This window comes from Branchiostoma lanceolatum, chromosome 6 (genome assembly GCF_035083965.1).
Source record: "Branchiostoma lanceolatum isolate klBraLanc5 chromosome 6, klBraLanc5.hap2, whole genome shotgun sequence".
In the NCBI taxonomy this organism is placed as follows: Eukaryota; Metazoa; Chordata; class Leptocardii; order Amphioxiformes; family Branchiostomatidae; genus Branchiostoma; species Branchiostoma lanceolatum.
In genome coordinates, this window is record NC_089727.1 from 8,429,177 (window position 1) to 8,454,933 (window position 25,757).

The following is a 25,757-nucleotide window of genomic DNA, read 5'->3' on the forward strand; positions in this document are numbered from 1 at the left end:
TTCGTCACTTTTTTGTCGCGCATTACCACGGACCCCTGTCGCGGAAGAATTGGTGCGTGCACCCTTCCGGCCTTATAGGGCTCGGGTACAGACGTCATCTGTGACTGGAAAAATTGTGTCAAACTGTCTTGTGAAAAAATCACTGACAAAATATGACCAAATCTGCCAAGAAAAGAGACTCTTAGCGGCTGAAAGAAGTACTGTAACTTATTTTCTATTGGTACCTAATGCCCTCCGTTCATTCTTACGTATGTTTTTCTCAGGACGTAAAGGACGTAAGAAAACGTGACCATATTGACAAGGGGACAACATTAGTTCTACCTGTTCTCGTTGAGAGAAGTAAAATTGTTTGCGTTTTTGATGAGCATTTTAAGCTGTGTATCGGCAGCGGACATCCCAGTACAGTGTTGTTATTTCTGACTCATTCTGTCCTTGTTGCGCCATCCTCTCAGCTTCAGGCACCAGCCCTTCCCACGGTTGATATCAAATACCGACAGCTTACACCAACACCGACAACGCCCCGTCTAGCCGGAAAGCAGTCCACAACATTTGGAGAGAATCAAGCGCAGGCAACATGGGAATCATATCGAAGATTCGATGTTCCGCCATTCTGCTAGTTTTCCTGCTGGGTTTACTGATCAAGTTGAGCAGCGCAGAGAAGGTTCTGTTGGTGCCTCCGCCACATCGCGACAGCCACTGGATGGCTCTGGCCAAAATTGGCCGTGCTTTGGTGGACAAAGGTCATATCGTCTCTGTTGTTGGTTCAGAGAACATTGTAGAAAAACGTCGGGTAAAGTGGCCAGACTTTCAGTTTGAGGTATTCCAAGACCAAGGAACCCAAGCAAGGATCCAGCAAATACAAGACCAAGTGTATTCCACGGCTGGAAAATTGCCTTTCCACAAATTAGTAAAGGAATTCATCTCTATGGTCGAAGTGTCCAAACAACACTGTTCCCTGCTTCTGGGTGACAGTAACCTGGTGGATCGGCTGAGGACATCCCAGCACAGTGTTGTCATTTCTGACCCCTTCTTTCCTTGCGGCGCTATCCTCTCAGCCCATCTAAACATCCGTGTCCCCCACATCGCCGTCGTGATGCGTCTAGATCCTTTCTACCATGACGTAAAAGCTACAGGTGTACCGCTGCCTCTGTCGTACGTGCCATCTATATGGACCGATTTTACCGATGATATGACCTTTGTACAACGACTTCAGAACGCCGTCTTGTCTACCTATATACCTATGTCAGCACGCCGGGGTGTGAGTAGGCTCTATGAAGAACTGGTCCGAACGTACATCGGCGAGGAAGAAACTATTCAGAGCGTGACGTCACGTACGGACTTGTGGCTTTATCAAGCCGACAATGTGCTGGATTTTCCTCGTCCCAGCATGCCTAACATGGTTCAGGTTGGGGGACTGAATGTCCGTGTGGCCGCCCCCCTTACTGAGGTGAGTTCTTATTCTACTGACAAGTAGCGAATAGAAACTGCCGACGATAAAGCTATGTTCTCCGAAAACTTAAACTTGCATGGGCGTCGATTGACATAAAGAAAATTCTCTATGTAGTATTCATCTTTCCACAGGACATGGAAGCGTTTGTCCAGAGCGCTGGAGACGATGGAGTGATTGTGGTCAGTTTCGGGTCGATGATCAAGACGATGTCGGCGGAGAGGCGAGAAGTCTTCGCGACAGCCTTCGCCCGACTCCGACAGAAGGTGGTGTGGCGGTACGTGGGAGAGAAGCCGACCGGTCTGGGCAACAACACCAAACTACTGGCCTGGCTGCCTCAGAACGACCTGCTTGGTGAGAGTTAAGTAGGAAATCGAAGAATATAGCAATTATTATGATGGTTATAATTATAATTAGTTGGATCAGTTAAAAAATCAATGTCTCAGTCAAGAACACCGCTCATTCACGTGATTCTGTGTCTTTAATTAATCATATTAATTGATTCATACCGTGCCAGGTTGAAGGCCTGCCCGCCTTATAATTAGCCTGGGACCTCCCCCCCCCCCCTACTTTGTCCCTCGCGGGTTTATCTGGGGGTACCCGTGATGATGTTGATGATGATATATTTTAAACGGGGACGGGGTTTCCTTTTTCTTTATCGCTCTCTATATAGATAAATTACATTACAGATAACTTTCTTTGCTTCTAACTTGCTGTATATGTCACTTCTAACTTGCTGTATTTATCACATAAATGGCTTTCATTTATTCTTACTTGCTATATTTGTTGTAGCCCATCCACATTTCCGAGCATTCGTCACTCACGCTGGGTCGAACGGAATTTACGAGGCCCTGCACCACGGCGTGCCCATGGTCTGTCTGCCGCTGTCCGGGGATGGGCCCAGTAACGCTGCCCGGGTGGTGGCCAGGGGACTGGGGGTGAAGTTGGACTTCAGCACGGTCACCGCCGAACAGTTGTACCAGGCCATTCTTCATGTTGTCACCAATAGCAGGTACAGTTTGAGTGTGCAGAATTTGTCATACATCAAATCACCTGTATACTATACTTGTTTCACTGATGTGGCGTAGCACGGACACACATGTACATACACGCACACACACACACACACACACATACACACACACACACACATACACACACACGCATACACACACGCACACACACACACGCATACACACACACACACAAACACGCATACACACGCATACACACACACAAACAAACACACACACCACACGCGTTTCCATCACATACATAACGTTACATACTATTCAGTGGCTTAGGTCTCTTAGCAGCACAGTCTCCGGCTGTCTTGGTTGTTACAGACTATTGTAACATTCAAATGTACATAAGGCCACAGCAAGTAATTCTTATGGATGACATCAGCGCGCTCATTAATTTTCACCTGATTTCGAAATAAAAAACAAGAAATTTCATTGCCCTCCGACGGTGGTCAACATGCCAAAAATGGGCAAATATGTCGTAAACGTTGACAGTCTAAGGTGTTTCATTGCATATGAATACCCAGTGTGGTTCCTGCCCATGATGGTATAATAACAAGCCGTTTTCTGCATTTGTTCTAGCAAGGACATTATACAAATAATGGGGGGGGGGTCTAGTTAATTGAGCTGTATACACAAGGTGTTTCATCGCATATAAATACCCAGTGTAGTTGCTTCAGATGATGGTACAACAAGCTCTTTTTTGCATTTGTTGTAGTTAGTCTATTGAGTGGATACACATCTACAAGGACATGTTAACTGTTGAATCAAGGAGGTTTTATATTTTATATGAAACCTCATTGGTTGAATACAGCAATAAAAGACCTGTTTGTCACGATATCATATTTCGTGGCCTCAATTCTTGTTTACCAAGATTTATGATCTCAAAATTTGAAAATATAGGAATCTTGTTTTTTTTTGCCCGCCTTGTTTTTTTTTCGCCCTATCTCATTAATTTTGGAGTCTGCGGAGGATGTCATCCATAAAATTTACTTGCTGTAGCCTAATCCAGGGAGGCACAGAACAATCCCTGCTCATGTGAGTGTCTTTCGAATGAATAAATAAATACTAGTAAACACATTCATGGAGAAAAAAGCCTTCCAGGTTCAAGTAATTCATATCCTTATCTTTGATGGTTCATCATGATTTCCACAAATGTGACTTCATTCTTTATACAACTAGACCAGAGATATACAAACTTAACAAATGACAAACTGTTCACATACTTGATGTCATCGAATAATCAATCGGTAATTGAGAAACTTTGTGAATTCGTGTACACATGTCTCAAGAAGAGAGAAGTAGCGTGTAAACTTTAGATGTAGATAACGTTGGGTAACATAAATTCGGGATTTTTCCGATAATGGTTGACTGAAATCAATCTAGCAGAACAATAAACCATCCTTTTTTTCTATAATTCTGTCAGTATCATGTACTATCTTTGCACTAATCATATATATGGTAGATTTTGTCTCTAGTCGTGCTGACACCATAATATTTCAACTTGAAACTACCGTCCGCCGCACGCACAATAACGGTGCTGTCGGACAGGGGGGCACATTAATTCGGGAGATAAGATTCGTCTTCAATATCTTACCACTAATCACATTTTATACAGCAGCTATTCGTTCCATCCTTGGCTTGAGGAGAGTGCTATGGATATAGACGTGTCCAAGTAAAAACAAGGGTGGTGTTTAAAAAACACTCCGGCGACGTGAAGTATGGAAGAAAAGTGTGGATTTTGTCGGTTGAGGAGGTTTCTTGTTAAGGGGCTATGTTCCTCTTTTGGGCAGGTCATTAAGGGAGTGTTGGTACTGTGAGCTGCCCAGCAGTCTTTGGGTTGGAATAATCACCCATTACGTCATAACTTTAGGAAAGAATTACACATCTGCTTGTCAGGAACAATATCATGCTGGAAGCGTTATGCGCATGAGCACTCGCACGATGGGCAGAGAATGGCGGTCATGTTCTCCCATCCTATACACTATACGACCCGATTGGACGGGATTTTGACCGGAAAAGCTGATTTTATTGCGTTGGTACGTATGTTGTAACATTTTCAGAGGATAGAATTGCTTGTACATACTGCCTACCATTTCGTCATGTGTTGTACAGAGATGACGGAGGTAATAATGAGGAGACATGATTGGTGTTAAAAGTTTGTTGTTTATCATTTTGATCGGTAAGTATATGTATATTGAATATTTGTGTTACTTGTTGTATTGGTAAATATTGCCATGTAATATGTTGTACAAGTTATGACGTACTTTATATATGATCTATTTCATGTCGGATATTTTTAGTACTTCTAATGGTATGATTTAGATAAGTCAAGAAGTCCGCTAATGGTTAGACATGTCTATAAGATCTATATCGTGAAGTAGTATAAGTTATTTTAAATAGCAGCTAGGTATATATAAGGCGTTTCAATTACATAATTGTTATATGTAGTGATTAATGATAATGAATAACATAGTGGGCTCGTTCTCAATGAAATGTGCAAAGTAGCGATTTTCAGGTTCGAAAATTTAATCTCATTTTCCAAGCACACCTACCTCATTTTTAAAATAAACATCTCCTTTTATGATCCCCCAAAATATGACAGCTAATTTATCACGGGAAGTTACCGAAAATTTCGGAGCTTTGTTTAGACGTCCTTGGAGTTTACCAATATTTTTGCGACAAAAATCTTGAACATCAATTAATTGAATATTTCAATTTTGGAGCTTTCATGTCATGACATCGCCTTCAAAACCTATAGTTGAGAAGTCAGTATGTCTGGTAATACTTCTGTCAAATTTAGTGCCGTGTCGACAATTATAACTGTTTGAAGTGTTTCATTTAAGAATTAGAATGTCTGGAATTGTTTTTGCACTTTGACTTGTTTAGCAATTTAACAGAGACTGAATCTGATAGTTCTTGTAAATAGTTACATCCTCCGTTGATTCGAATCATTTACCTCTTACAACTTATATAACATACTCAATGTTGCGAAGTGAATGCGAACTAATACTGCTTAGAAGAAGTAAATCACTTGGATTAGAGGGAGGATCGTGGAAGAACGGTAACGGAAGTTACATACTGTCGCCAAAAAGCGTGTTCACCAGACGTACGTCGCCAAGTTGTAATTGATCGAGTTCTGATTTCTTGGGACATACGGACTGGCAAACTACATGTATAATTGCTTAAAGTAAATAAAAGGTACTTTTCTGCATCATGTATACCTACAACGTAGATACGGTCAACGTATATTTCACAGTCTGTGCAACTGGGGCAGAAATGTCCGCCCATTTGTCTTGTATTTCTCTCTCTTAAGCAGGCCGGAGTCACATAAATAAGGAACAAAACACTGATCGTACCAGTGTACTCAGTATGGCTACTCGTGTACTAAAAAATCATCTTCTTGACATTTACAGTACGTGGGAGCAATGTCTTCTCTGATAACTTAACTGCTAGTAACCACAAAGAGCCCATTGTCTCATTTCCTGTTAAATTTCTGACCTGAGCGTTGAGGAGAAATGAGTCGTACGCAGACGACTTTTATATCATTTGTCCATCTGCAGATGACAAAGCTCTGCAACCCTAATTTGTTGACGTTTTGATGCAGAAAGCGATATTCTGTTCAGCGAGAAATGAAGCTAATATATGTTCTGTATTAAAGGCTCTAGATATTACTTGTCTTGAGGTTTTTAAAAATTCAAATTTGAAAACAAAACCTGGAAGAAATAGTAGAATATTGGAATATGATAACCCTACAGAAGGGTTATTCTCAGTTGAATCCATACTTTTCTATTCTAGTTCAAACGCTTTTACATTGTGGTGCACAATTGCAAAAAAATTATGCACCAGGTAATATATTTTCCGCAACCGGTGTAAGTTCCGGTAACGGAACGCACAACAATAATCTTTGGCTTTTTCTTCAAAGGGATGTTCAATTTTGCGTTTCATCTTTTATTAGTAAGACCACAGCAAGTAAATTTTATGGATAACATCAGCGCGCTCATTAATTTTCGCCTGATTTTGAAAAAAAAAACAAGATTTTTGTACCCTTCGGCATACCGAATATAATACAATTCGTCGCAAACTGCAGTCAGTTCTATCGCAATAACGTTCTAGATGCCATAAAAAGGCATTTGAAAATGTAAGAATTGTGAAAACTCCGTACAAGTGCATTGTACAATTATTGTGTATGCAAGCTGCAACAAGATTGCTCGTCTTCACCAACTTACAGGAAGACACTGTGCAGCCCTCAACTATCATTCTTGTAATATAGTGTGTAATTTCTGTGCCATTATTATCAACAACATGTAATCCAATGTGCTGTTCTTGAATGAAGTGAACTACTAACAGATTCAAAATTTCATTGCCCTCCGATGATATGTCCGACAAAGGCTCTGTGTTGTGCAATTGCTTGATATGATCCAGCAACATTGAGGCTCAATTGCTCACCTTTGATGGCATGTGTTGAAACAGTGTTCCATATGAATACCCAGTTGAATATAGTTGCTGCCCAGGTGTTCCATTGCATATTTATGCCCATGATGGTATGACATGTTTACTGTTGAATCAAGGTGGTCTCATTATGAAACGTTTTTGGTTGAATCCAGGAAGAAAAGACCTGTTGGTCGTGATATCATATTTTGTTGCCGCAAGTCTCGTTTAACAAGATTCATGATCTCAAAACTTAAAAATATAGGAATCCTGCTTTTTTTTTACCCGCCTTGTTTTTTTTTTTGCCCTATCTCATTAATTTTGGAGTCTGCGGAGGATGTCATCCATAAAATTTACTTGCTGTAGCCTAAAAGGACGTATGCATGGGCATTTAGAAAATGGGCAGTGTTCCTACACTAGGCCTTGTAAAAGGCATCCAGAGCATTTTATGAGGCTTGAAACTTGAATTTAAAAAATCAAATTTCTAATCATTCCTACACATGATAAGTTTCAATAACACTAATGCCATTACATATCGACATTAAAGGAGCCAACATACGATGTCGTTGTGTGGTGAGAACTGATAGAAAATCCAAACCCTAATAGACTGATCCTGACTGTCCATCACAATTAGCGGTTTGACCAATGAGAGAGTGACTGCATGTCCGTCGAATATTTACATTTTTATGTTTTAATTTTGCATTTCTACGTTTTGACGGAGGTGGGCGAGGCTATGGTATCGGTCTATTTACACTAGGTGCGTGACACTAAAAGATCACAATGTATCTTATTTTTGTGCCGCTTTTGAGCACTTTTGATAAGAAATCCGTCCGCAAATGCGGCAACTAGAATATGTCCAGTTTCCAAGCCTCATAAAAAGGTTTGGGTACCTTTAACAACACAGAGAGCATCAAACGATGGTAACGGAGATTACATTGAATTTCATAACTGTTATGACAGATAAGTTATGTCTTCCTTTTGGGGAGGTGGTTCACAACAGATAACAAACACTTCTTATTTGTTACTTTAAAAAGCCAGAAAAGTTTTCAGTCGTCATAAAAACGACAGTTTGGCGCCTTATATGTGGCATATCTTGATGTCAGGAGCGTCTTACTCCAACGGTAACGGAACTTACAGAATTTGGCGACAGGCATAGACCACCTTGCACAGCATACAAGAACGGTGACAGGAGCGATCTGATTTGATTTGATTTCTCGGAGGGCTTCGGTAGTTGGATTCACCAGTTAACCGGTCAATCTCTGAACTGAATCGTTACGTTCTCGGCTGCTTTTAAAATTTTACATGTCTCCTCAGATCAGGCGACAGCCGTTTTGGAGGGATTTTAAGAACACCTATTGCTATAAATTCTTCTAAGTCAAAACCCATAAGTAATGTTGTGGTGCATTTTTGTGAAACATAATAGGTGTTGTGGAAAAATGAAGAAAGCATCGATGGCGCCCGTAATTTGGCTCATATCAAATCACAAAGGCTGGCGACAGCAATTTGTACATTTGAATGAGCACGAGCGAGTGGTGTCACGTGATTGATGCATTGGGTAGGCCATTGAGTACAAAGTATGTAAAAAAAATATTCAGAATCACGTGTGTTATTGATAATAATGAGCTTATGTCAGTGATATAGTGCCAACAACGGAAGTCTCAAGTGATTGGTAATGCATGACGTACCTGATATATAATTTGATTTGACATAGCAAAGGCCAAAAGTAACACAACAGGTGGGTATTTCAAATGTGTTGCTGACCGAAAGTACTCAGGGGACTTGGAGCTATAATTGAAGTCATTTGTTACTTATCAATTCCAATAACGAAAGATACGGTGCATCATCACTTTCCACATGTTTATCGATGTACAGTGTAGCATGATATCAATAATTATAGCACCTTAAATTGTGACTCTAAGTAGAGGTTGGTAGGTGATACAGTAATTTTTGATATGCTCCGTTTTTGTCAATCGTATATAACATGGTCTGCTACCGATGGCAATCATAAAGACAGCATAAATCCTGTTAGAAAAATGGTAATTGAAGGAAATTTAAGGACTTTCATTTTAGAATAGCAAGGGAGCTGAGACATAGAGCACTGCTTAGCGTAGTTAACAGAAATCATTACATACGGGCTTATCTTCAAAATACTGCGGTCAGGTCGCGCATGGGCCGTCGGGAACCATTTGTTAAGGATACCAAATTCCTTATGTCCCCAAGGTGCTTGTGTTCTGCAAGTTTGACTATGCACAAACAGCTGCTCAACCACCGTACAGTAGGTTAGTGAGATGCGAACTTAAAGAAACAAACAGATGATACGTCAAACTGCAAATGTTCAAATTCAGCTTTCCCCCCCACGACTTGGGAACAGGATATATCCCCTGAGAAACATGCAGGTGGATGTATCAATCGGGTATATTTGACTTAATGAGGTCAAATGCTGTTAGTACAGACATGCTGCATTAACTTGTAGTAACATTATCTGATCCAACAGACAGTAGGTTGGTATATTTGTTTAAGTTTAGTCCCTTGCATGAACCTTTGTTTATCGTTTTTCTAGGGGCAAAAGAAGACTTGGTTTTCGTTGTGTAAATAGAAGATGTGTACACCGTTCTATGTTAGGGAATAGTTAAATATATGGTCGGGTGGAAATGTCAAGTTAACTCGGCGAGTTTGGAAGCAAAAGAGGACTGGGTTTTTTTTGTGCTACATGTATTAAACAGAAGAAGTGTACAACGTGCTGCTAGGGAAGAGTTGTATAATTGGTCGGGTGGGAATGTTAAACGCACGGGAAGGACCGATTTTTCTGATCATAAAGTCAGGAGAGAGGAGCTTTTTTCCTTTGTTGTATCGCCAGGTTCAACTGTAGACTAGAACTAAAGAAGGGAAACGTCACGTCCCAGGATAAGAAATGGATGACCCCACGCATAAAACGTTTAATTGCAGAGAGACAGAAAACATTCTTATCCGGTAACACTGTCGCCTACCGAAAACTGAGAAATAAAGTACAACGTTGTCTGAAGAGTGCTAAAAGGTTGTACTACCAGAAAGAAGTGGAACACCTTAAGAACACTGACTCCAATAAATGGTACAGTATGGTCAAGTCCCTAATAGGAGCCTCGGTACCGAGAGGGGGGAATCCTGAAACTTCAACTTCCGAGGAGGAGGGCATGTGTGAGTCTTTGAGTGAACACTTCTCCTCAGTCTGGTCTAAGGTACAGCGTGTCATCCCCGATGTTGCAGACGTCGCTGACCAGCTCTCGGATGCGACGATACCTGAGCTGAGCATTGGTCAGGTGAAGCTTCAGTTGAAACGTGTCAACCCCCGCAAAGCGACTGGGGGGGATAATGTACCCCCTTGGCTGCTGACAACCTTCCACGAGGAGCTCGCTCCCATCCTGTGCCACATTTATAACAGCTGTCTTCAGGAAGGAACCTTCCCACGGAAATGGAAAGAGGAGATGGTTGTCCCCGTACCAAAAACATCCAAACCGAAAGGTCCTGAAGAGTATCGTCGGATCTCCCTGACTAGTTGCCTTGGTAAGGTGTTGGAGGTCTTTGTCCAGGAGCTACTGCTGCGGGACGCTGGTGACAAAATTCTTGACTCACAACACGGTTTTAGACGGGGCAGATCCACCGTCTCAGCCCTTATTCAGACAACACAAGCATGGCATGACGCCCTGAACGCCAATCCTAAGATGGACGTTCATGTGGCCTTTATAGACTTTTCACGCGCCTTCGATACCATCGACCATGGGAAGCTCTTGTGTAGCCTGGCAAGGATGGGCATAAGGCGGAATCTCTGGTCATGTATCTGCAGCTACCTGAGTGACCGGAAGCAGCGCGTGAAATGGGGAGGAAGTGTCTCGGAGTCGCGGCCTGTTCTGGCTGGCACACCCCAGGGCGGTATAGTGTCGCCAACATTATTTGTGATTGCCATGAACAACCTGGATGAAAACATCCATCCTAGTGTCATCCCAGTTAAGTACGCTGATGACTTAACTAACACAGAGTGTCTGATGGGATCTCTCCCTGGCCTGATGCAGACGTCCATGACTGCTGTACAATCATGGGCAACGTCGTACAGCATGGAGGCAAACGCGAAAAAAACAAAAGACATGATAATTAGTTGCAGAAAAGTCCCGGTTAATCCCCCACCACTCACGTTAGCTGGTCATGCAGTTGAAAGAGTAACAAAATACAAGCTTCTGGGTGTCACTGTTACCAGCGATCTCTCATGGGACGAGCACGTTAAAGGCATAATCTCTAAGGTACAACCACGTATTCACTACCTACGCCTTGCTAAGAGGGCCGGGCTTCCCTCCGACTTACTGCTGAATGTGTACGTCTCATTCATCCGGCCTATTATGGAGTATGCATCGCCTGTGTGGGGTGGGCTCCCCAAAACTCTATCGAGTGAGCTAGAGAAAATTCAAAAACTCTGCTGCAAACTCATTGGCATTGAACACCACAAACTCCCCACCCTACAATCCAGACGACACGAAGCCTCTGTACGCGAGCTGCGGCGGATCCTGGACGACCCCACACATCCCTGCAGACAGTTCCTGCCCCCGGTAGTTGAGACAACCTACAGCCTCCGACGACATGTGGGGCTGAAACCACCAATCAGCAGGACGAACAGACACAAAAACTCTTTCATTCCGAGAACACTGTTATCTATGATGTGATGCCCGCCAATTACTCTATGCCCACGCTGTCATTTTTGTAAAATAATTTCAATCTGAATAATTGATAAATAATGGTGTTTTTTAACTGTAATATGCTACTGTATTAAATTGTTTGTATACTATTATTACTATGTAAAATCAATGCAATTCAGTCCTATGGACTGCAATTTTGATTTACAATAAAGTTCTAAAGTCACTTTCAAACTCTGAAAGCAACACATACGTAACAGATCTGAATTGCTTGCATGAACCTTTGTTCATGGAGGCAAAAGAGGACTGGCTTTCAGTTGTGTAAACACGTGCTACGTTAGGGGCAAGTTGAATATTTAGTAGGGTGGGAGTTAAGGACCAATTTTCTGATCGCATAGGCGAGAGAAATATCCTCGGCGAGCTTGGAAGCAAATGAAGACTGGGTCCCCAAGGTGCTTATGTTATGTAAGTTTGACTATGCACAAGATACGTCAAACTGCGTCTCAATCGCCATGACGAGTGTTTTAATCACCGTAGCACCAGACAGATTAGACAGCGACGTTTTGTTTTCATTTTCTTTACCTGAGAATCAAGATCACCCATACTAAACCCGATAAGATTTTAAGGACTTGACTGTCTGGTGTTACGGTGATTAAAACACTCGTCATGGCGATTGAGACGCTTCCGCAGTGACAGTGCACGTGTAAATGAAGAAATATAACTTATGATAAAATGTGACCATACGTTATGGGTAAGTGCCGGTGTCACAGGGATTTCGCACCCCCCTGATTTTGAACTCCCCGGTGCGAAATCACTAGGGATCTCGCACCCCCCCGTGCGAAATCCCTAGCGATCTTGCACCCCCCAGCTAGGGATCTCGCGCCCCCTCCTCGAACCCCCCTAGGGATTTTGAACCCCCCCCAAATATTTCGAAAGGTGCTCTGTCTGTGCAGCAATTATATTCAAAACTGCATTTTGATATAATAAAGCCACAGTTTAACGTGGTAATCGAGAGTATTACAAGTTGCTGTGTCTGACAGAACAAACATCTAAGACTCCGGGAACCCATGCCCTGGACTAATGTAACGCTACTAGTATTTCAGCACAGCGCGATGATGGTGACTCTCTGTGCACGATGATTCGTTGTAATATTCTTCCTTTGTGCCATGAGGAATGTCCGATTAGTTCATAGTTTTACTACAATGTTCATAATTATTATTTTTTAATTATTTTAGAGACTTGAATAACATTTTATCAGACAGAATTATATCACATATTGAATGGATGACTGGTGTTAAATAGGGTTAGAAAAAAATTATCGAAGCCTTAATCGAAATCTTATGACATTTCTGAGTAAGAATAATTAGTTATTTAATGTTAAAAACTACGGGATAAAAAAATGTCGCCACCAGGATTTGAACACAAGAACCATGACTCCCAGATAGTCATTGCACAACCCAATTCGTTACCACTTCAGTCAACAGAGCATTTGGAATGTCAGTTATAGTTACCGATCAATTTGTTAAAAAGATAGCCACAGGGAATTATGAATGCCGTAACAGAACACATACTACACCCTGGGGGTGCGAGATCACTAGAGGGGTGCGAAATCGCTAGGGATTTCGCACCGGGGGGTGCAAATTCACTAGTGATTTCGAACCGGGGGGTTCAAATTCACGGGGGGTGCGAGATCCCTGTGACACCGGCCTTTATAATCTATTTTGGTGGCATTTAGGTCTCTACAACTGAATAAATAGTAAAATTGTGAGTAAATTGTGAATGGGAATAGCGACCCTTTTTTTTCAAAATGGGAAAAACAGGAGAGGCTATTCAGAGAGGCAACAAATTAATGTGTGGCCTAATTAGGGTACCGTAACTTCGGCATACGAATAATGTTGTCTCTCTTTGATTTGTCCGAAAGATATCAAGTAAACAGAAGGAAGAATTTCGCGTTAACTAACAACAACTTTCCTCTAGTAAATCATTTTTGACCGTATTAAGTTTCCGCCATTGCGGGGCGCGCCTTTGAACTCCATTCCACTAGGACGGTGCTCTCGTCGCCCTCTCTCTGCGACCGCAAATTGGCCAAAGGAAACGTAAAGCGCCGAGAGTGCGCCAACGTCACCCTGGGATCGCGGAGGGAGCGCCGAGGGAGCGCGCAGAGAGCGTCCTGGTCGCTATCCCCCCTGCGACTGTTTGGTTTTGAACCGGTTCAAAACCGTCACCGTCACGGTGAGAGCGCCGATAACGGCGATCCAACAATATATATCAATGAGCGCAGTAAGACGCAAAGATCTAGAGAGCGCGCGGCGAGCGCGGTGAGCACCATAAAAGTCATAAGAGCGCCCAAGGTAGGATCTAAGGGCCGCAGCGAGTGCCCAAGGAGCGCCCAATGGTCGCAGCTAGCGGCCGCTCGACACCGGTCAGACCCAGACAGCAGGAGTTGGCGTTGTACAGACTAGCCATTGTTTGTGGTCAAATTTTCTGGAAGTCACAAAAATCGGTAACCTGTACATGGTACCACTAGTACTGCTTCTTCTTTGATTAACGGTGTTCCACGTGAAACATCGTACACAAAGAAAAGCCCGTTGTTAAGATAATTCAACAAGTGAGCCTGTCGTGGTCGCAGCCAGGTTTGAGTTTGAGTTTGATTTAGATCCACAATTAGCCTCATAAGAGGCTATTCTTCCTGTGGTCTACACAATATTTACACATTACAGCCGGGATATACAAAGACATACAACATGACAGTAGAGGACAATAACATAACTACACATAAGCTTAAGACCTCTGCCTGTCCAGAAAAGTCCAGTTACATTTCCATAAGGTCAACAACTCTGATCAACCTAGATCTGTCAACCTTGTTCTGATGACTTGACTGTCTGCCCAGCGTTACTGGGATTAAAGCACTCCCTTTACTCGTCATGGCGACTAAGACGCTCACGTATAGTGACCGTGTCATTGGCCGTGCGCTCTTATTTGTTTTCTTTTTTTTATTTATCTATTTATCAAACTTCACAGAATGAAATCTGAGAGGTGTTGGCAACAGGATCGATGCGTCCTTTACAAGGCCAACACCTCCAGAGTACATTTAAAAACAAATAAAGAATCGTCAGTAATATACTATCACAATACATTCAAATAATGACAATAATAACAACCAAAAATGACAATAATGGTGGTAATGGATGTTTTATATTCCAAGTGTTTTTATATCCTCGTCCCCTTTGGAAAACAACTCAGGGTTGATTATGTACCTAGTCTTGTCTCCTCCAGTATACTGACACTTGAGAGCGAATCCTTCTGTTTTTGCCGCTAAAGGACAAATACACAAGGCACTAATCATTGGTGCTTTGTGTATTTGTCTAATGTCAGTGCGCGGAGGACACCCCGCATCAGATGGTCACCGCAATGTGGGTCGAAGCCTCGAATTGTTTAATGCCTATAATTTAGATTAATAGAAGTTGTCATGTAGAGAAGAGTAGAGCAGAGTAGATCTTCAGCCAGGTAGTTACTTACTCACAGATCATGGTCACTTGATAAACTAAGAGAGACCGAACGAACACACATTTTGCCCCCTGTAACAGTACACCCCAAAACAAAGGCGAAAATAGGTCACTGGCCAAGCTTGACCTTTCACCGGGCTGGCGTGGGCCAACGCTCCGTAATACAGTACCAGGGTTTTCGCCGAATAAGCTAGATTTTCTCATCTAAATATTACAGTAGACATAATGTTTTCACCAATCAGCAGTGCGATACAATCAGATCCTCCCTCGAACCACTATATGATAATGCTGATTGACGTATCATGACTGAGGAAGTCCCTGCTTGCGCACGGAAAGCTCCACATTCTCAGTGGAAGATCTCAAGGCTAGAAGTCTACCGGCCGCGCTCCGGGGGACTTCTAGCCCGAGAGCACCGGCTCCCCCGGGCTACAACTGCCCGGAGCGTGGATTAAGATCGGGCGGGCTGACTGTTCTTGGGCCACCGTAGGAAATCGCTAGCGACCCGGTGCTAGTCTGGGCTCCCGGGGTAGGGGAGTCACTGCGGCGATGATACTAGCATCTTACTGGCTTGGTCACCAGTGACCCGCTCGTAAACAACAGGTACTGGGACAAGTTTTCTCATCAAACATTAGGTTGACTGACGCTGCCGCGTGAACTCCTACCGGATGCACAAGACTACCGTGGGACGTAAAGCCCCCTCTGCCCCAAAGAGAGCCCGACTTCACCACGGTAGGCTGAATGCCAGGTTAGAGTCCATGTGCTCCTTTCTTTATTCATCTGTGCTACTGCCGAGACGTCTGAGTTTTCTCTTGGTTGGTGAGTTCTGTTAAGCTGATTTGACTCTTAATTTGAGTGCATTTTTTCACTTTTCCTTAATGCCATACCTTGTGTCTGAGTGAATGAGAGGCTTAGACGTTGTTTTGACATTTTGGAATCTGCTAACGTTACAGATCAGGAATTATTCGTTTTGTTATTCTGATACATTAATAATTGTTGTACACTTGTCGTCCAGAATAATATTTGATTTTTTTTCATTATGGTGACGGGCTTCTCAATGTGTCACTAACGTTACATGGGGAATGATTAGCGACGAGTTGACCATTTATCACCGTTTTCGACAATGTCAACAGTGCGTTAACGTGATCTGGAACAACTTGTGTGTTCTTGTGATCATGGGGTACCGGGTACGGGCTGTGCGAGTGGACATTTCTTCGTCTGTTGCGGATGGTGCCGTAGAAATAGGTCACACAAGAGTCAAGAGTACATGTACTAAAGAAGTAGCACTTTTATCAGTTTCATTCTGAATTTACTTCTACATCTGTTGGTTTTATACTATGCCAGTGCCAGTTGTACGGACTTCGCTAGTTTTCGGTGTTTGAAGGATTTTTTTGAGGGTTAACTGTAGTATAACGATTAGAAATGCATGTTGTTTACGGGCGTCTCTGGGCGGCCAGGAAGGGCCTAGGGGACCCTGTTCCCCGGGCATCTGTTTTTTCAAGTGTGCAGGATTAAAAGGTATGTTGTTTACGTATCCGATGGTAGTGAGCTTTTGTTTTTATTGAATCAGTATCTATTGATGTTTGGTATTATATATTTTGTTTTCTTTGTACCCATTGTATGGCAATTGGTAATTAGCTGTCAGTTTTTTGAAGGCACCTAACGTTTACAATGTACTTATACTCGTCCATGATTGATTGTATTTTGTTTTATGCATAGATCTATTTGTTTGTAGGGGTGTTGCATTGATGATTGATGTACTGTATTAAGTTAGTGGGCTATAGTCGTTGTCAATTTCTACTCGTTGTAACGTTAAGTCTTCTTTTGTAACGGTGCCCATGTAGCAGTTGTTTTGTCTGTTCTGGTTAGCTGTGCTTTTAAGTTCAATCAGTAAAAAGTTCGCCAACTGTACATGTGGTCCAAATTCCAACTAGTTGCGTGGATTGTATGATTGAGTAATAATAGTGTTGATAATGACTGGCTCATGTTTCTCCTGCTCAGTTGCTAATGTACCAGTTACCGGAGCTGTTATATTTTTCACTGTGTAAGAGGACATCGAAATTATGGTTAACGTTTGATCTACAGGACGTCATGTTCCGCCGGGATTTTCCGGTCTTACCTAACTTATAAGTTATATTCGCCCCTCTTCGACAGGACTTACATTTGTATCTGTCGAGATTGGATACTCCAGTAACGGACTGTTTCCCCTTCTTCAGGTCAGGCCCTGAGTTTTGGCCCTGGATGGCCAGTAACGGCCCAGGGGACCATGTTCCCAGGTGTATATTTTTCTTGCATTTTCAGTAAACCTCACACGTGTAGTGAGGACCCAGGACCACTGTCAGGGACACGCTATGTTCTACTATCTTCGTCTATCCCCTGTCCGTCGCATATAGGACAACGTGAAAATCGATATGTTACAGAGGTAAGCCAACATTGACAATAGTGTTTCTGTCGTTTTTGTTAATCTGAGTAATATGCAGTTCATATGTTGTGTCCTTTTAAGGTCTTTCCTTAATACATGTAAATAACAAACATATAACTTTAAACCTTTCTATACGACATGCGCTCTCTTGCGCTATCTTGAATTCTGTCAAAATTGTCGGCTCAAATGCGTTGTATATACATGGATATGAAACAAACAAATCCCTGAATCGTGTTCATGCGGGGGAAGAGCATAGCTGCACAGACCATATTGTGACAGACAGGTTAATGACAATGATTTATTTTGTGCCCTTTTCTCTCTTAGTGCCCGCGGGTGAACTTCGTCATGGCTACCTTCAGACTGCATAAGGAATCATCGTAGAAGAATGGGAGTTTTCGACGATAACATTCACCCAGGAGAAACATTGAATGCAGGATCATCGCGAAAGCAAAATGAAAAAAAAAGCACAAAAAACACACACAATGAAATAGCAAAGTTCACGCAAATACACATAACAAAAGAAACGCAAATAGATAAAAACTCTCCGACACACAAAACATGCCCAATGTTCGAGAAACCTTGTCTCTGCGTCCTTTCTTTATCCCTTTATATGTTAGCTGTAGTCTTCAGAGAGCATCTAAAAGAACCTGTATCAGCTACATGTCGAAACGCAAGATCCTTTATTGTAACAAGTTCGAAATTAACAAACATATGGATGAAAAGCTGTGACATATTGCATCATGATCTACATTGCAACATACCCTGCCAAACAATATTTCTACATTGTAGAAGTAAAAGCTTATCAAAAACATTGGCAAAATGTTGTAAAAGTGTGTAAAAACTACCGCCTTTCCTGTGCCCGACGCATTACATTTGAGTTCCTCCCTGTTAAGTGCAAACACCGTTCCCGCAAGGTATTGTCAAAAACCAATTCCCTGGGGAATGCGTGCGTGGAATATTTAGAATTCTTTCAACTTTGATCCCAGCACTATACAAACGGCTCCGCCCCAGAGGCGTCGCCAAAAATACACGAAAAAACGGCCGTACCGCACACATCAGGCCAGTTCGGGAACAACCCGTGTGTTGAGTCGGTAGAACTTCACTCAAAGTCGGCCCATCGTCATCATCGGGCAACGTGTAACGTTACATTATTCATGGAAAGTTAGCTGGATGCCGTAGCAATGGTAATACTACTATGTCCATGTGTTCCTTGTTGTGTTAGGAGCAAACTTTGAGGAAAATATCTTCCTCAGTCCACTATCACACGCAGCATTTAGACAAAAAAGTGTTCCTCACAAACCTTTGTCGTCTGCTTGACAACAGGATTCTGGTTAACAATATGGCGGCGGGAAAATACACGTGCCGTAGGTTGTAGCAACAGAGAGGAGTTTTGATGATTGATCACACTTAGAATCCAGTTGCAGGTTAGCAAAAGAGATTGTAATAAGTTGTCTTATAAATAATTATGTTTAGCAGGCAGGAGATGTGACATTTGTCTTATAAACCAGCGAACAACCGTGCTGGGTGATTCTCCCACGAAGCCCCCAGACTCTGTCAATAAGGGACGGAGAGTTTTTGACGTCGCCAACTTCTAATGCATGGTTATCGAAGCTTTTCAGCCAGTGTTCTGAATACGTTAGTCTATCTGCTTTGCATTGCTGGCGTTATAACTGATTTTGCATGTAGCACATATCCCTAAATACGCCGTTTTCGAAAAATCGCGAATTTAAGTACCCCGCGAATTTATGTTACCCAACGTTAGAACATAGAATAGTTTTCTTCATTTTTTTCTGTTATTACAATGCACAATTGTATTACTTGTAATGCATTTAGCCCGGAAGGGCATGAACATGCAATAAACATGAACATAATATCTATAGCCATTTTGGCCCGTTTTCCATCCTACTTCACAGCTACCAGGAGACCGCAGCCCGCCTGTCCCGCCTTCACCGTGACCAGCCCCAGTCACCCATGGAGCGGGCCGTCTGGTGGATAGAACACGCCATCAAACATGGCCGACTGCCCCATCTCCGCGCACGCGCCGTGGAGCTGCCGTGGTACCAGTACTACCTGCTGGACGTGGCTGTGTTCCTGTTTGGCGTCTGTTCAGCTGTCCTGGGTACCGTGTGGTGCAGCTGTTCGTTCTTCTGTAGGAAGATTTGCTGTAAAAGTGGAGCCAATTTGAAGTCTTAGTAGACACTTAGATACACATGGAAGTAGGCAAATAAGCCTGGAAGTATGCAAATAACGCTAGGTGATAGAATGCCTTATAGCAGGGTGACATATTAGGTTCCGGTTCGGAATTTCGAAAGTGACCAGAGGGTCAAGTTTTCCGTGATTGAGACGTAAATCGTTGTTTTTTCTCGACAGTTTTAGCTCCAGATATTTCGGCTTTATCGCTACAGCAAAGTCTGATATTCTATATTTCCTGAAAATTAAGTCCGATCTTCGTATACGTAGCGTTTTACGGTTGCGGGGTTTTCATCGTCCGTCACTACTTCCTGGTATCAGTGCGCGATGACGGTAACGCGGCCTTGTCGCTGGATTACCCGAATCGTGCGTTTTATGTGCGTTTTGCATAGTTTCGTGCCATGGGGGATTGCGGGAAACGTATCCTCACAATTTTCTTAATTTGTATTACATAGACGGAATGATGACATTTATCACCGTGTCAGTCATTATCCTCGGAAAATTCGTCTTTTCCGTTTGGCGGCCTTGGGAGAGTGCCTCAAAAGTAGCATTTTTCGGGTGAAAAATTGCTCAGAATGTCCAAAATGTCTTCAGGTTTTTGACAAGTAAGAAAGACATATTATCCAAACAATATGCAGTACAGCTAGTCTGAGCCTTGTCATCCTATCAGATTTGAAAAGTTATATCATGCCAGAAAGTGCTGTAATTGGGGCAGAAGAAACTTCGTTAGATAGGCTTTGAAATGAATGGCTGTATGGCTGAAAACATTTTACTTCTGGTTTACTACACAGCCTGAACAACAGTAATACATGCACAATTAAGAAATTCCATTTGTAACAGCCGATAAATTGCACAAAATTACGAATCAACTTTTGATTTGAATAAATTTGTCTTACATGAATTGATACAACGTAGTTTGATAAAAGCTAGCATCTAAATGAATTAGTAGATTATGATAATAGATAACACATCATAACATTAATGAATTTGTCTTACATGAAATAATCCAACTTGTCTGATAAAAGTTAGCAAATATACGAAGGTTAGATATAGATTATGGTAATAAATGCCACATTATTAAGATGAATAGATTTGTCTTACATGAAATGCATGGACGTAATAAATATTTGCGTAAAACACAGGTTACGTTTTCGTTGTCTGTTTATTAAATTTTTGTTTAAAATGCTTTAATGTTCGTGGACAATTTGCGGGTGCAATATAGTCTTGAGCGCCGGGGGAGCCCTTTGGTAGGCTAAAAGAACAATCTTCGTTTTCAAGTTCTTCGTTTTTCAGGTTTCCACTCTAAAGCCTCTGTCACACTTGCGCGTATATACAAGCCCGCATGAGTTGCGTATTAACATGTTTTTGGTTTAGGTTATTATAAGATTGCAGCCGAATAAGTGATTTCTTTGGTTTGGTAACTAGACTGCTCAGCGGTGGGTCAAAGTAGGAAACAACTTCCTCCACGCAAAATTTACTTAAATCAAAAAACAAATGTTACTGCGGAACTCATGCGCACTTGAATATACGCACAAGTGTGACAGGGCCCTAACGGAAGGTATCTTAGAAAGAAAGTCATTAAATAAACGCGTGCAACATAATTTTTGTTTGTTACCTTCGCCGAGAAGGTTATGCAGAGGGTAGCGTTTGTATGTATGTGTGTGTGTAATGTACAGCATAACTCGAGAAGGCTTAGATGGATTGTCTTGATATTTGGTAGGTGGGTAGGTCTTGATGAGACTAGGAAATGATTAGATTTTGGGTCCCCTAGCGGCTTGTTACGGTACTGCAGCGGAACTTCCTGTTTCAATGTCTCGTGTTCTGGACAAGCTATGGAACTGATTTTTGAGTGGTAGATAGCTCTTTGGACAGAGAGTAAGTGGTATAGGTTTTGGCCCCCTAGCGGCTTTTTTGGAACTGCAGGAGCAGGTTTTGGTTCAGACTTTGAAAGGGAATAACTCAAGAAGGGCTTGATGGATGGTTATAATTTTTGGTAAGTAGATAGCTTGAGTGATGATGTACATGATTAGATACTTATTATGCAAATCAGTATCTAATTTGCATAATTAATGAGGAAAGTTTATACATCGGCCAAATTCCACGACAGGACGCTCAAACATGTGACATATGTAACTGAAGAAGAGAGAAATATTAATAGATATCAATTATGCAAATGAATACCTAATTTGCATAATTAATGAGGAAATACTATAACTCAAGATGGGCTTGATGGATGGTAATGATTTTTGGTATGTAGATAGCTTACGTAATGCTTTGTATGATTGGACGATAATTATTCAAATCAGATTTTAATTTGCATAATTAATGAGACAACTTTAAAAACCCGCTGTATTCCATGATATGACTATTGACATATGTGACATTTGTTACTGAGGAATTTTGATAGATAAAAAATATGCAAATGTAGGCCTAATTTGCATAATTAATGAGAAACTACTGTAAAACCATACAGGTAAAGGATGGCAATTTCATACTTGTGTCATTTGGAAGTTATGTGAATGTGAACATTGTTGAATCAAATTATGGTAATAAGGACCCCATTTGCATAATTCATGATAAATGTTACTTTGTTAGCATAACCTTCTTTGTTACGCTCATACTTTTGTTTTTTGGGTGAAGAAGATCAACTGGTATGATTTATAATTGATGACAAACACCCCTGATATGTCAGTCATAAAGGTTAAAATCATATGGCGAAGGTATGAGGTCGTGGAACTCTAGTTTCTTATATTAACTAAAATATATCAATCCTTACATTAGGCAAATAGCAAAAAAAAGATGAGAATGTTGAGAAACTGTAGTGTAAACGGTGGTTAAACTCCATATAGTGATACATTTCTATACCTTTTAGTTACCACCTTAAAATCAGTGTATTTACCTTTGTGTATAGGGAGTTGTAGAACGCCTTACGAACGTTCGTTTAGGTTTGTAGTGTCATATATATATAAAGTTGTTCTAATTATTTTGACGCTATTCTGACGTTACAGTTCTAGAGCATAGCTATAGCGACCGTGTTAGGATCTTAGTACGGCTTGCGACTGGGAACATAGTGTCAAGCTGTCTTGTGAAGAATCACTCACAAAACATGACGAAATCTGTAAAGAAAGTGTCTTCATGGGCCAGTTCTCGCAAGGAGATGCCCAAGAAGATGTGTAAGAAGTTGCTCGGTGCGGACCCGAACCTTGGATGGAAGCTGGGCGGAGAGCTGGTCATCAAACGGCTGTTGGGCTCAGATGTCGTCCCGGTGTCCTGCCCCGAAGACTCGGCTTGCTTCGACCTCGGCACCATCCTGGTGAAAGATCCCCAGTCGCTGACCGCCAAGGCCGCCCACCGTCACACAACTCTCCGGGCGATCGGCACCGTCCAAGACATGAGCGTGAGCGCGCCGGCTAACCTGCGGACGATCCTCACCCCCAAGGCCGACCAGAACTGGGAGGCTCCTCCCTCGGGCTTTCCGTGGACCCACACGATCGGGAACGAGCACGATGGCGAGAGGAAGAGGTTCTACGTCAAGGTGGACAGCGTCGTCAAGGAGGTGGTCCACCTGACTCTCAAGAAGGGTGACCTGCGTCTTCAAATGAACAACAACGACGACTTGAGAAAAGCCAAGGCTGTGTACGTCGTGACGGAGGCCTTCTACGCCAGCAGTCTGAAAGTTGAGGTGACGGTGGACGATCGCCTGGGGGCGTTCTTCACAGAAGACAAGATCCTGATAGGATTCCGGTACCAGAAGTTCAAACTATCCAAGACTGGCGTGGTCGGACCGGAACTGTCTACAAATATCAGGAGAAATAGGTGAGCCCAAAGTCCTAATTCTTCCTACAAACAAAGGGTATAACACACAGGCTTTATTTCTGTCTGACTTCATTCTCGATGGAAGCATATGACTGATGATTTGAGAAAATGATGTTTTAACCAGACCATGAAACAGACGTATGTTACCTGTTGAGTTTCTTTTATCAAAATTTTCAGTGCGCCGTGTATTGACGTGTTTGCAATTGTAGGATAATTTTAGAAAGTACGTTGGAGAGGAATGATTAACTGTAACGTTGATGTTCTAGAACATCACATAGTTTTCACATAGTCTCTTTGACGTTCCAAGAAATAAGCAACAAGTTTCCAAGCGCTGACTTAATGCTTTCATTATAATAAATCATCCATATGTTGAACCAACTGATATTTTGCAACATTCTTCATCTGACAGGGAAGCCCACCTTTTTGTGAAGACAAGTTACGCCGAGAGAGTAAGAAAGCCTGTGAACGCTGCTGAGCTGAAGAAGCCTTCTAACACTTCCGTGAACCTGAGCACAAAAACGTCTCTACCAGGTGAGTTTTAACTAGAACTTGACGGACGTTATGTCAGGTATGTCTGTGCAAACGATTATCCTACAGTCTTTAATAGGCAGTGCTGGTATGTATGAAAAGAATGTCATGTTGATTTTAATTCTATACAGTTAAATTTATTTGATGTGGCCAAAATGAAATTCTGTTTTTTCTTTCTTGATAACTCAGGCATGGCGGAAGATGCAGCGGACCCAAAGTCTCTTCCTGTCACAAAGGACGCGTCCAAGGAATCCTGGGTAAGCGCAGTGAGTGACGTCACAGAAAAGAGCGACAGGTGTCAGGTGGTGGACTTGGATCAGGAGCAGGACGAGGAGGGGGCAAAGGGTGAGACGTCATAGATATAAACACACATGATTGGTAGAAATTATAATTAAATCAAACCCTTCAATTAACTGACATTTCTGATTAAAGGAACATGGAAAAGGGTATGCAACGGGAAGTGAGCGAAAAAATCGAAACAATACTTGACATTGGTAAATGGTTTATCTATGGAAGATGTAATGGTAGGTTGAAACTATGGAATGGAGTATCCATGACATAAAGCATAGCTAATTTCAACTCGAACATTATGACTATGTATATGAAATATTGAATGAATACAGATGATACATATAAATGAACAAAACAATCATACGTTTCGCGCTCACTATCAAAAAAGTTTGATTTACCAATCATTTTCTTAAGTTTATGAAAATGATATTTCTGCTCTTTTGATTTAATATGGTAGGGCTAATCTAATTTGCCCATGTTACCGTTTTGATACAGACATGACGGAGAGCCATAAGGTGACGTCATCAGGGCACGAAACTGAGGATGCGAAGTGTCTTGTTGGTTGAGACCAAGAGAGCCCGATTAGTTTTGCTTATGAAATAATATTTATATTTGAGTTGTCAAAAGAATCGAATATCGTGTTATCGCAATTATTAGCCATTCTTGAGATTCTTTTGTAAATGGTTCCTGTAAATAGTAATTTAACTTTCATACATGTATGAGGAAAGTGATAAAGGACAGGGAAACCTTTGCCGATTTGCGTGAAAGACGCATTTTGGGATATCAGAACAAAAAATTTATTTAAAAAATCATAAAAAAAGTTTTTCTTGTTGGTTTCAAACGGTAGTTGAATTATTGGCCGCATATCGACTTTATACTTTTCAAAATTCTGAAACACAAGTTCTTTCCACTGTCTATAACCATTCTTATATCTATAAGATATGAGAGAAAAAAAATCACAAAAAGAACGTATCGCAAATGTTTTTCTTGTTGCCGCATAACGGCTTTATGAAATACTTTTCATGATTCTGAAAGGATTGTCCTGGTATTTCCAGAAATGTAACCGTTCTCAAAGTTCTGAGATATGAGAAAAGTTATCAAAATAGTTTGAAATAAAGATAACACTTATATGTAACGTGTCACATGTGTGGAGTCATGATCAATTATTTCGTTTTTAAGTGAATATTGCCGATTAAACTACATACGTAATCAGTGAAACTGTAATAGCAAAGTCCTTATAAGTAGCACTAAGTAGTATGTAGTATTGGTTTATTGCACAAAGAAGCATATGGCAGCCTGACGGCTGAATTGCATGCTCATTTACACACTGTCAGTGGAACACTTATATATGTAATAAACAAGGAGGTTAAAATAGGATTTTAACCTCCTTGTAATAAATAAACATTATTCATTAACTGTAATCATCAAAACAGCTACGAATCTAAAATC

The 25,757-nt window shown here is 41.7% G+C and overlaps 2 protein-coding genes and 1 long non-coding RNA gene across 4 annotated transcripts; all 3 read left to right on the forward strand.

Moving 5' to 3' along the window:
• The first annotated feature begins 519 nt into the window (after positions 1-519).
• Positions 520-20,798, forward strand: LOC136437227 (UDP-glucuronosyltransferase 2C1-like). Its single transcript, XM_066431708.1, has 4 exons — positions 520-1,447; positions 1,582-1,801; positions 2,240-2,459; positions 19,397-20,798. The coding sequence occupies exons 1-4, from the start codon at positions 575-577 to the stop codon at positions 19,674-19,676; spliced, it is 1,593 nt and encodes a 530-aa protein (XP_066287805.1). The 5' UTR covers positions 520-574; the 3' UTR covers positions 19,677-20,798.
• LOC136436400 (uncharacterized) lies at positions 14,059-18,303 on the forward strand. 2 transcript variants are annotated; one of them, XR_010756037.1, is made up of 3 exons: positions 14,059-15,809; positions 17,363-17,483; positions 17,808-18,303. It is a non-coding gene; the product is annotated as an uncharacterized lncRNA (long non-coding RNA). The 2 variants fall into 2 exon arrangements; XR_010756036.1 differs by lacking the exon at positions 14,059-15,809 and having other exon boundaries at positions 15,818-17,483.
• Positions 20,799-22,600: 1,802 nt separating the features above from the next.
• Positions 22,601-25,447, forward strand: LOC136436401 (uncharacterized). The gene is made up of 4 exons (XM_066430365.1): positions 22,601-23,489; positions 23,899-24,020; positions 24,207-24,362; positions 24,804-25,447. The coding sequence occupies exons 1-4, from the start codon at positions 22,780-22,782 to the stop codon at positions 24,872-24,874; spliced, it is 1,059 nt and encodes a 352-aa protein (XP_066286462.1). The 5' UTR covers positions 22,601-22,779; the 3' UTR covers positions 24,875-25,447.
• The last annotated feature ends 310 nt before the right edge of the window (positions 25,448-25,757 follow it).